Source organism: Panthera leo, chromosome A3 (genome assembly GCF_018350215.1).
Source record: "Panthera leo isolate Ple1 chromosome A3, P.leo_Ple1_pat1.1, whole genome shotgun sequence".
NCBI classification, from domain to species: Eukaryota; Metazoa; Chordata; class Mammalia; order Carnivora; family Felidae; genus Panthera; species Panthera leo.
This window is the reverse complement of record NC_056681.1, coordinates 63,200,461-63,212,864: the sequence shown is the minus strand read 5'-3', so window position 1 is coordinate 63,212,864 and position 12,404 is coordinate 63,200,461. Positions and strand designations below refer to the sequence as shown.

Genomic DNA, 12,404 nt, shown 5'->3' with positions numbered 1-12,404 from the left:
TATGTCAATGATGGATCTTGACTTATCATGTAAATCTTAAAAAAAAAATTTTTTTAATGTTTATTTATTTTTGAGAGAGAGATGGAATTGAGCTGGGGAGGGACAGAGAGAGGGAGACATAGAATCCGAAGTAGGCTCCAGGCTCTGAGCTGCCAGCACAGAGCCCGATGTGGGGCTCGAATTCATGGGTGGTGAATCATGTGAGATCATGACCTGAGCTGAAGTCGGATGCTTAACCGACTGAGCCGTCCAGGAGCCCCTATCATGTAAATCTTAAAATTATTATTTTCTGTTTAACGAAGCAGGAATATGGTACCCTGCATCACAGTTTAAGAAAACTTATAACTAAAAATAGTTGAAAACTTTCAATACTTCAAACAGTAACCACAAGGTAGCTAGAAAAATCTGATTCCTATACCCAAAAATAAGCCATTATTTGTAGTTGGGTTTTTTTTCTCATTATTTGTAGTTTTTAACAACAATTGTTCCCGCCTTTCTGAGAAGCCATCTAAAGTTCAAGATTCATGAATCTGTTCTGGAATAAGGCAGTCTCTATTTTTATATCATTGCACCTTGTGAGGTTGAGCCCCCTGTCCTGTTAGTAATGGCTGATATCCTAACTTCCAAACGCATTAGGTTTTTTGGTGTTTTTTTTTTTTTTTTTAGTTCATTTATTTATTTTAAGAGACAGCGTGAGCCAATGTGAGTGGGGGAGGGGCAGAGAGAGGGAGAGAGAGGATCCCAAGCAGGGTCTGTGCTGTCAGCATAGAACCCCACATAGAGCTTGATCTCATGAACCGTGAGATCATGACCTGAGTTGAAATCAAGAGAGTCGGATGCTTATGTGCCTGAGCCACCCAGACACCCCAAGCACCAGGTTCTTTATAATCCTCCTTTTGCCTTTTTTATGAGGGAGGAAGAATACCTCCAAAATATGCAGAGGGTTAGTGTTTATTTTTAGAGAAATGATATTTGGCCACTGAAATGTTTTTCCTGATTTTGGCTGAAAGTCACCCCAAGAATGATTTCTTTAAGTTAACATAAGGGGATTATGCTTACTGAAGTTATTGACACAAGAGCTATTAAATCTCTTTCAATAATGTTTCTTTTATAATAGGAACTTTATTTATTAACATTTTTTTAATGTTTATTTTTGAGAGAGAGAGAGAGACAGAGACAGAGCATGAGTAGGGGAGGGGCAGAGAGAGAGAGGGAGACACAGGATCTGAAGCAGGCTCCAGGCTCTGAGCTATCTGCACAGAACCTGATGACGTGGGGCTTGAACTCACAAACCGTGAGATCATGACCTGAGCTGAAGTTGGCTGCTTAACCGACTGAGCCACCCAGGTGCCCTTAGAATAGGAACTTTAATTCACGCTAGAATTTAAAATACAATTTTTTTCTGGAAATGGAATGTTAATTGCAAATGAAAATTGTGGTAGTTGTTTTGTTATATAGCACAGTAGTGGTCTGTGTTATTGTGCTTTTGAGGCAACAATCTTTTCCATCCTTAGGATCTTATAATAGTACAGGGGCTCTGGGAGCTTTGATGGCATGTCTGCGAGCAGCTAGAGCTCATGGACATCTTCGGTCTGCAACTGATGTCTGGAGGAACCTTGTGTCCAGTGCAAGAATAAAACAAGGCTTAATTCACCAGCACTGCCAAGTAAGCAAACAAAATGTCTGAGAATTTCATACATGTAGTAGATCCCTGAGTCATTTATTCAGTTAGCAGTCCACTATAGAGGCCTCTCTGTTGAGCCCAGCACTATTTTAAGGGGTCCATAGGGAGGGTAAATTGAAAGTGAAAAGTGTAGAGTTTGCATCCCGGCCATTTAAATTTTATTTATTTATTTACTTATAAAAAATATTTATTTTTGAGAGAGCACAAGCAGAGGAGGGGTAAAGAGAAGGGGACGGAGGATCCGAATGGGGCTCTGTGCTGACAGGCTGACAGCAGGGAGTCCGATGCAGGGCTCGAACACACAAACCACGAGATCGTGGCCTGAGCCGGAGTCGGTTGCTCAACCGACTGAGCTACCCAGGCGCCCCCAGGCTATGTAAATTTTAGTTGAAGGAATAAGAAAACCTGTGTAACACAAGTGGAAACTCTTAGAAGACTATACAGATATAAGTGCGCTTTTATGGGTTAGGATTTGGGGGGGAGCTTAGAGCAGAGTAGGTGGTGGTTGATTAGAAATGTGATAAATGCGATTAAGGGAGAGGAAGTGTTGGAGCAGTTCACAAAATGGGAGAATACTAGAATTGACAAATTAATTCAGTAAAGTTGCAGGATAGAAAATCAATGTACAGAAATCTGTTGCATTCCTATACACTAATGATGAAGCAGCAGAAAGTGAAATTAAGAAAACAATCCCATTTATAATTGCACCAAAAACAGTAAAATATACCGTGAAAACTATAAAGCATTTATGAAAGGAATTAAAGATAATGCAAAGAAATGGAAAGACATTCCATGCTCATGTGTTGGAAGAACTAATACTGTTAAAATGTCTATACTACTCAAAGCAATCTACAAATTTGATGCAATCTGTATCAAAATACCAACAGCATTTTTCACAGAACTAGAACAAATAATCCTAAAATTTGTATGGAGCCCACAAAAGACCTCAAATAGCTAAAACAATCTTGAAAAGAAAAACTAAACTGGAGGTATCACAATTCCACATTTCAAGTTATATTACAGAGTGGTAGTAATTAAAACAGTTTGGTGCTGGCAAAAAAATAGACACATAGATCAATGGAATAGAACAGAAAACCTAGAAATAAACACAATTATACAGTCAATTAATCTTCAACAAAGCAGGAAAGAATATCCAATGGGAAAGACAGTCTCTTCAACAAATGGTGCTGGAAAAACTGGACAGCACCATGCAAAAGAATGAAACTGTACTACTTGCTCTCCCCTTAAACAAAAATAAACTCAAATGGATTAAAGACCTAAATGTGAGACCTGAAATCATAAAAATCCTTGAAGAGAGCACAAGCAGTAATCTCTCGGATGTTGGCTATAGCAACATTTTTCTAGATAGGTCTCCTGAGGCAAGAGAAACAAAAGCAAAAATGAACTATTGGGAGTACATCAAAATAAAAGCTTCTGCACAGCAAAGGAAATAACCAACAAAACTAAAAGGCAACCTATGGAATGGGAGAAGATATTTGCAAATGACATATCCAATAAAAGGTTAGATATAAACAACTGATACAACTCAATACTCAAAAAACAAATAATCTAATTAAAAATGGGCAGAGAAATCATAGTAATAATTTAAAAAAAGACAAAAAAATGGGCAGAAGACATGAACAGACATTTCTGCAAAGAAGGCATTCAGATGGCCAAAAGACACGTGAAAAGATGCTCAACATCTGATTCATCATCGGGGAAATGCAAATCAAAACTACAATGAGATATTATCTCACACCTGTCAGAATGACCAAACTCAAACATAAGAAACATCAAGTGTTGGCAAGGATGTGGAGGAAAAGAAACCCCCTTGCACTGTTGGTGGGAATGCAAACTGGTATAGCCACTGTGGAAAACAGTGTGGAGGTTCCTCAGAAAATTAAAAATAGAACTATCCTATTTTCCAGTAGTCACACTACTGGGTATTTACCCAAGAAATCCAAAAACATTAATTCAAAGGGACACATGCACCTGATGTTTACTGCAACATTATTTACAATAGCCAAACTGTGGAAGGAGCTGAAGTGTCCAATAGATGAATGGATAAAGAAGATGTGGTATATATATTATATATATATGCAATGCAGTATTACTCAGCCATAAAAAAGAATGAAATCTTGCCATTTACAACAACATGGATAGAGCTAGAGAGTATAATGCTAAACAAACTTAGAGAGAGACGCATATACCATGTGATAGCACTCATATGTGGAAATTTAAGAAATAAAACAGATGAGCAAAGGGAAAAAAAAAGAGACAAACGAAGAAACAGACTTTTCACTATAGTGAACAAACAGATGGTTACCAGAGGCGAAGTGGTTTGGGGGAAGGGAGAAATAGGAGATGGGAATGAAGGAGTATAGTTATCGTGTTGAAAAAAAATAAAATGATTTACAAAAAAAAAAAAATACTAAAATGGGAGAACACAAAACAAAGTCAAGAGGATGATTCAGGACATTGTTTGGTACGAGTGGAGTGTTTATGGAGGCCTCCAATGCTAGGTTGAAGACTTCAGATTTCACTCAGTTGGTAACTAGGAACCAGAGCCATTCTGCCTTCAGCAAAAAAGTGGAATTAATGGAAACAGATGAGTTTGCAGTGTGAGAGCAAAGAGAAACCAGAAGACTGGTAAGATGTGCATAACTGTAATCTAAGAGTGAGGTGATAAGGTCCTGGAGTAGAGTAGTCACTGAGAAAAAAGAGGAAAAAGAATGAAATTGAGCATTACCATGGAATAAGAATCTTTAAGATTGTTGACTTGCAAATACCCAACTTACACATTTAATAAAATAATTTTATAGGATATAACCACAGGATCTTTGGGATTAGGAAACCTGTCTTTTTAAACAATTATTTTATTTTATTTTTTAAGTTCATTTATTTGAGAGAGCATACACACACAGAGGAGCAGTGGGAGAGGGAGGGAGAGAATCCCAAGCAGGCTCCACACTGTCTGTGCAGAGCCCTACATGGCGCTTGAACTCACAAACTGAGATCATGACTTGAGCTGAGATCAACATTTGGGTGCTTAACTGACTGAGCCACTCACACACCCCTTAGGGAACCTTTCTGAAGTACAGGTAAACTGTGTTTTACTGTTTTTTTGGTAAATAAATATGTCAAGTTGTTTACATTTTGCTTATTTCATTGAAAAAGTAACGTTTTATTGCTTGATGTGTTTTAGGTACGGATAGATACGCTAGGCTTGCTTTGTGAAAGTAATCGAAGTACAGAAATCGTTTCCACAGAAGAAATGCAGTGGATTCAATTCTTTATCGCATACAATCTTAACAGTCAGTCCCCAGGAGTGCGGCAACAGATTTGTTCTCTTCTTAAAAAGGTAGAATTTCTCATCAGAAAGTATTGGAAAGTGGTGGACTCTGCTCTGCAAATCATTTTTGAAAAGAGCTCAGATTTTGAGAGAATGTGGGAATAATGGTCATAGGATTGGACTGCACATCCCTTCATGGCCCTTGTGTGAACCATTTCCCTAAAGTTTACATTTGGGATTCAAGTCCATGGTATAAAGTCCTTTCGTTTTGGTGTAAAATAAATCAAACTTGAGCTCTTTTTTTTTTTTTTTTTTTTTAATGTTTGAAAGTAAAAAAAAAACTATAGTGATGGATCTTTCAGGGTGAAAGGTATTTTAAGAAAACTTTGGTGAGGGGAGGAAAGATGCCCTTGAAGCTTTACCATTTAAGTGCCTCCTGAAATGGTGACTGTTGACTAATTCCACTTGAATTAATCACATGCCACATTTATGGGATGCAGAATTGGGAGAGTATAGAAGTGAGTATATCTGTAGTTTCATGCCAACCTAAAGGAAGTAGAACTGTAGTTTAATGACTGTATTCTGATTTGCAGTGATTTTTTGGGGGGGGGGGTTTAAAAATATGTGTTCATTTTCTGTCAGAGAGAAACACTGTATAAATATTAAGAGTTTAGAAACCAGTACTCTCCTTGCCTGAGGTTTAGTCTAAAGAATGTAGAAAACTTGTCCTTTGCCTTTTTTTAGACTGACATTTAAGATGAATGGAACTCACATATGCTTTATTTTTCTTTTTCTCAAAAGTTGTTTTGTAGGATACAGGAGAGTTCTCAGGTGCTTTATAAACTGGAGCAAAGTAGATCCAAACATGAGCCAGAGAATGAGTTATCCAAACAGCACCCTTCTGTATCTTTACAGCAGTATAAGGTAGGTGACCTGTTTCTAGACTTAAGGATTTTTACGAAACCTAGAGCAATTATGAATAAACGTTAAAGGGAAATAAATGGAAGTCTTGTAGTGAATAGCGTTTCTGTGCTTTTTTTCCCTTCAATCTGGGTTTTACATATTTCTTCTGGCGCTTTGGTACTTCTCTCGAGGTACTCTGAGTTAGAGAACCAGTGCTGGACTTGAGTCCTGTTACAGAATAACAGTAATGGGTTCACCTCAATCATTTACAGCTTAATGGGGGCTACATTAATTTAGTACTTTAACGGAAAGGTAATTGCTGGCCCTGAACTCATCCACCCCTCCCCAGGGTAGAAGATTGCTATATCAGAGCCTGCTTCTTCTTTAGACTAACATGACCTACAGTGGCTTGGTATTAGTGTTTCCTGGTCTGTGGTCCAGCTATGGAGTTTCCAGTCTATTCCATTTGGGAGGGAGTGTGAAGAGTAGGACTAGGTTTCAGGGTGCTGTGCTAATGGCATGGATGGAACCCCAGACATAGAAGCTCTAGACTGAGCCAAAGCTTAGCTTGACAACCTTCCATTTCTGTCCATCAGGAGTTTTTCACTGATTTCTTACTCCAAATCTAGCCTCTCAGAAGCAGGCTCTTATTTTCTTCTAAGACTCAGAGGACAGGGGCACCTGGGTGGCTCAGTCCATTAAGCATCTGACTTTGGCTCAGGTCATGATCTCACAGTTCTTGAGTTCAAGGCCCACACCAGGCTCTGTGCTGACAGCTCAGAGCCTGGAGCCTGCTTCAGATTCTGTTTCCCTCTCTCTGCCCCTCCCAGCTTGACTCCCTCTCTCTCTCAAAAATACATGAACATTAAAAAAATTTAAGAATCAGAGGACACGAGTTCATTTATTTTCTTTCATTTAGCGAAATAGTTGTGATAAATTAATGATACATTGGAGCCATTACATACAACCTATTCTAAACATTAGTATGGATGGCCTTAGCTTTCAGCTTTGTATTTGAAAGGTAAAAAAATCATGTAAAGGAGAATATTTCTATACCAAGGTTGAAGTCACCTTCAGCTTTGTAAAATCCCAACAGCGAAGATTGGAAAGTTACAACCTAAACATGAAAGACATCGGTGTAGTCCCATATCTGCCACTGGCTGGTTGGCTTACCTTATGAGTCTGTTTGACTCTAAGTGGGGTGAGTACCTTCTCTAGAAAGGTTGCTCTTGAGGATTAAACGAGAAAGCTGTTTGTAAACTCTAAATCACCCTAAAAAGCCTTGCTGGGCGTCATTAAAAATGATTAGCGTGCATACTGAGCACTTGCTTTTTGTTTGGAGCACTCATTTTTAGCCTTTCTTAGATCATTACTAGATGATCTAAGAAAACATGGCTCTTTTGCCTGTTTTTGCAAGAGGTAAAATAACATTTGTGAAATCTGAATTAGGTACTTAGGAAGATAAAACCTTTATTATGGATTGACATTCTGAATTTGTGTGGATACCTGGTTTCTTAGTTTGTCTTTGTGAATATATATGTTTTTGAAAATAGTCCTTTAGAGTCTTCACCTGAGTCAATCTCATGGTTCTGATATTTTCTCCCAACTGTAGTCACCTGTGGCTTTTGGCAGTTGTGACTTTGACACTATATTATTTATCATCATCTTTATAATAGTGGGAATAGTGGGTGTCATGCACAGTGTATGATAGGCTTGGTGCCAGTCAACAGAGTGAATCCTGGGGGAGAAGAGGAGGCTATTAGTTGGGAAAGGTGTCTTCGAGTCTAGTGAAGGAGATTATTTCATATCTAAATAACTAATAGTAATAGCTAGAGTACTTTTAAATTTACAAAATGCTTTGTATCCACATTTTCATTTAAACTTTAATAGCAAAACTGTGAGAGGCATTATTATCCTCACTTAAAAATGAGAAAATTAGGGCGCCTGGCTGGCTCAGTTGGAAGAGCGTGTGACTCTTGATCTCGGGGTTGTGAGTTAAAACCCGATGTTGGGTGTAGAGCCCACTTAAAAAAAAAAAGAGTGGTGACCGGGTGGCTCAGTTGGTTAAGTGCCCAACTTTGGCTCAGGTCGTGATCTCCCTGTTTGTGAGTTAAAGCCCTGCATCGGGCTCTACACTGACAGTGCGGAGCCTGTTTGGGATTCTCTCTCCCTCTCTCTGTGCCCCTGTCCTGCTTGCACTCTCTCTCTCAAAATAAATAAACTTCAAGACAATGAGAAAACTGCATCTTGGAAAAGTTGAGTAACCTGCCCAAGGTCCCTCAGCTACTAAGTGGTAGAGCCAAACTCCTATCCACATCTGCTCTTATTCCTAAAATCTGAATAGCGTTTTCCCTAATACCTGCTTATTTGAAAGCTTGGAAGTGAAAAAGTGCAGGGAGAATTTGTGAATGACACATAAGGTACTTGGAGGACCAAAGGAGCTGAGTAACAGGAAATAAGTTAGAGAATCAAGTTGGGGATGGGTAGCAATTTTTTTTTTTTTTGCTATAATAATCAAAACAGAGCTTAACTAACACACTGTGTGTGTATGTATAAATAAAATTTCCTTTTTTTCCCCTAGGGAATACAGGTTTTTTTGTTTTTTTTTTTTTTTTTTTTTTTGTACCTATAAGGAGATATGTCATGGAGGTTCAGGAATTTCATACTTGTAGTTACACAGTTAACAAGTGGCAAAGCTGGAAATAGAAACCAATTTCATATCTGTGGTTGGCTTCCCTCTCTGGTCACCTAAGTGTTCCATCTTCTATGCATGAAAATGTAGCATAACAGTAGAATTAAACATACAGATATTTGTAATTTGAAATATATCACTTTAAACAATTTTAATGTTATTTTTCAATAGCCTGAATTATAACATGGCAAAAAGTCTTAAAGGCAAGTAGGGAAAACACCTGAGTAATCTAAAGGGATTTTGAATGCTAGGCTAAGGTATTTGGGAGCCTAACTAGGAGCTGTTAAAAGTGACAAGAACAGGGGCGCCTGGGTGGCTTAGTCGGTTGGGCGTCCGACTTTGGCTCAGGTCATGATCTCACGGTTCGTGGGTTCGAGCCCCGCATCGGGCTCGGTGCTGACGGCTCAGAGCCTGGAGCCTGCTTCAGATTCTGTGTCTCCCTCTCTCTCTGACCCTCCCCCGTTCATGCTCTGTCTCTCTCTGTCTCAAAAATAAATAAACATTAAAAAAAAAATTAAAAAAAAAAAGTGACAAGAACATATATTGAGCTTCTCCTATATGTATAGGACAATATGCTTAGGACTAGGGATATAAATGTATGAACTGTGGTCCATGCCTCCCTGTGGGAGTCTGCTTGAGAGAAAGAACTATTTCTAAAAATATAAATGATAGTACAGTTAGGATAAGATCATTCTTTTTAAAAAAAAATGTTTTTAATGTTTATTTTTGAGAAAGAGGACAGAGCACAAGTGGTGGAGGGGCTGAGAGAGAGGGAGACCCAGAATCAGAAGCAGGCTCCAGGCTCCAAGCTGTCAGCACAGAGCCTGATGTGGGGTTCAAACTCATGAACCCCAAGATCATGACCTGAGCCGAAGTCAGACACTCAAGCAACTGAACCACCCAGGCACCCCAGGATAAGATTATTCTTTTTTTTTGTTTGTTTAACATTTATTTATTTTTGAGAGACAGAGAGAGACAGAGTATGAGCAGAGGAGGGACAGAGAGAGAGGGAGACAGAATTCAAATCAGGCTGCAGGCTCCGAGCTGTCAGCACAGAGCCTAACACGGGGCTCAAACTCACAAACTACGAGATCATGACCTGAGCCGAAGTTAGACGCTCAACCGATTGAGCCACCCGGCTGTCCTGGATAAGATCATTCTTAAAGGATGAACTTGTTGTCCTTTAATGTGAATACTATACTATTCATTTATAATTAAAACTACTTTAACTAAGATACTTTCAATAACTACCCTATTGCTTTGAAACCCAATAGGTTTTTTATTTTTTTAATTTTTTTTGAAACCCAGTAGGTTTTTAAAAAAATTTTTTTTTTTTTTTGAAAGAGAGAGCACGAGTAGGGGAGAGGGGCAGAGGGAGACAGGGAGAGAGTCTTTTTTTTTTTTTTTTTTTTCTTGAGACAGAGAGAGAGGGAACAAGTGAGTGAGGGGCAGAGAGAGGAGAGAGAGAGAATCCCATGACGGGCAGAGAGAGAGAGAAGCAGGGCTCATCCAAAGCGGGGCTCAAGCTCACCCGATGTGGGACTTGAACTCACGAACCGCAAGATCATGACCTGAGCCAAAGTCAGATGCTTAATCGACTGAGCTACCTAGGTACCCCAGAGAGGGAGAGAATCTTAGGCAGACTCCACCACACTCAGTGTGGAGCCCAACATGGGGCTCGATCCCATGACCTGAGCTGAAATCAAGAGTTGGAAGCTCAACTGACTGAGCCACACAGGTACCCCAAAATCCAATAGATTTAATAGACTAATAAAGTCTCACTTAGGGCTTGTAAGGGCCTATAAGATAAATCCCCATGATTGTATGTCATTGACCAAAGAAATGAATGCCAAGGTCCTTTCTGGAATCAGTTGGGACTAGAACTGCTTATGTGCTGCTCAGTTATATGTTGTTGGGGCATAGTGGTATATGAGATGCTTGAGAATCATAGCTTTTCCTTCTAAGTTTTCTCTTCAGTGTTACACAGAAATAGTAATAATTATTAGTATTTTAACCAGAGGAAGAAGACTTTATCTTGGATAAACTATTTCCCATTTTGCTTTTTTTTTAAATTGCATTTTACTAAAAGTTTCCATTTTTTTCCTTAACATTTATATAAAGAGAATGGTAGAGCCAGAGTCTCAAAGGGGAAGATAGAATACAGTGGAATAGTTGGATCTTTTTATGATTTGTGTCATTAGAGCCACATTTATCAAGTATTATATTTACCAAATTTATCAAAGTAGTATGTATTGGATTTTGGGGGGGGGGGGTCATTAAAAAAAACTTTAAAAAATATACATACTCGAATGCCTCTGGTGAAGAAACCAATATTCGTACGGCTTTAGCACAAGTCAGAGCAGACCGGATCTTGTTCTCACTAAAAATGTGTACTTTTTTCTTGTATAGACTACAATAGAAATTGTACTCCTTGACCCTATAGAGATAGGGTTACGGTCAAGGGTACCAATCTGAATTGTCAAGGAAATGAACAACTAGTATTGTTTTTAAAAATATTTTCCCTGTTAATTAAAAAAGAAGCCCAGTTCGGGCACCTGTGTGGCTCAGTCAGTTAAGTGTCTGACTCTTGGTTTTGGCTCAGGTCATGATCTCACTCCTTCATGGGTTCGAGTCCTATATCGAGTTCTGCGCTGACAACGGGGAGCCTGCTTGGAGTTTCCCTCTCTCTCTGCCCCTCCCCAATTTGCACTGTCTCTGTCTTCTCAAAATAAATAAATAAACATTAAAAAAAAAAGAAAACTCCACTCTTTTTTTTAATTCAAATCCCAGTTAATTAACATATAGTGTAATAATGGTTTCAGGAATAGAATTTAGTTATTCATCACTTATGTATAACACCCAGTGCTCATCCCAACAAGTGCCCTCCTTAATGCCCATTTAGCTCATCCCCTCACCCAACAGCTCTCCAGCAACCCTATTTGTTCTCTGTATTTAAGAGTCTTTTATGGTTTGCCAAAAAAAAGAACCCCACTCTTAAAGGTGTTACTTTGAAGATAACCTATTATGAGTTAAGTTACTTACTATAATTTTTTTTTTTTTTTTTTTTTTAGAATTTCATGTCATCCATTTGCAACAGTCTTTTTGAAGCGCTGTTTCCTGGTTCTTCCTACCCAACTAGATTTTCAGCTTTAACCATTTTAGGCTCAGTAGCTGAAGTTTTTCCAGTCCCAGAAGGTAAGCTTTCAATAATGTTTGGAGAAAAGTATTTTTTTCTTGCAAAACACATACTTTTTTCAACATTTTGTCTTACTTAAAGTTTTAGTTTTGTCATCTTTTATTTAGGTTCTTATAGGAGGTTTTATTCTCACTATATAATTCTTCCTTGGACATAATTAAATTTGTCATTTAGGGACGTAAGGCTGAGGAATTGTTTTCAGTGATCATTATTTCCCAACCCAAAACTACAGTTTTCACGGATTATGCTTATGATGAGAAGAGTGGCTTCTCTCAACCCCCAATTCATGTGTTGCTGTTTTCAGATAGTGTACAATCTGTCCTTTAAGTTTTAAAAATTAAAAAAAATAATAGCTTCTTTAAAAAAAATAATAGCCTCTTTATGTAAAACATTCCTCAGTGAGTCTTTGTGGTTAAAATGTGGTTTCCCTTATATGCTCTCAGTTTCATAAGTCCCAATCTGGTTTCAGAAAGACAGTATGTGGATGTCATTTCCAGGCATTCTGGTTTAATGATACCCTTTATTTCGCCTGTGGGGTACTCAAGAGGATGAACATTTAACTTCCTTCTGAGTCAGTTTTTTTCCTTTCTGACAACAAATAGTTCTTTTTATCCCTGCACTTAATTAAGTGTGTACG

General features: G+C 38.4%; 1 protein-coding gene across 4 annotated transcripts in view; it reads left to right on the top strand.

Moving 5' to 3' along the window:
- The window catches only part of THADA (THADA armadillo repeat containing), a 325,833-nt gene that overhangs the window by 20,075 nt on the left and 293,354 nt on the right, over positions 1 to 12,404 (top strand). For all 4 annotated transcript variants that reach the window (XM_042932129.1, XM_042932128.1, XM_042932131.1 and 1 more), the window contains 4 exons: positions 1,515 to 1,666; positions 4,890 to 5,045; positions 5,778 to 5,900; positions 11,643 to 11,766. In XM_042932129.1, coding sequence (XP_042788063.1) covers positions 1,515 to 1,666; positions 4,890 to 5,045; positions 5,778 to 5,900; positions 11,643 to 11,766 — 555 coding nt within the window. The remainder of the gene's footprint in view (positions 1 to 1,514; positions 1,667 to 4,889; positions 5,046 to 5,777; positions 5,901 to 11,642; positions 11,767 to 12,404) is intronic.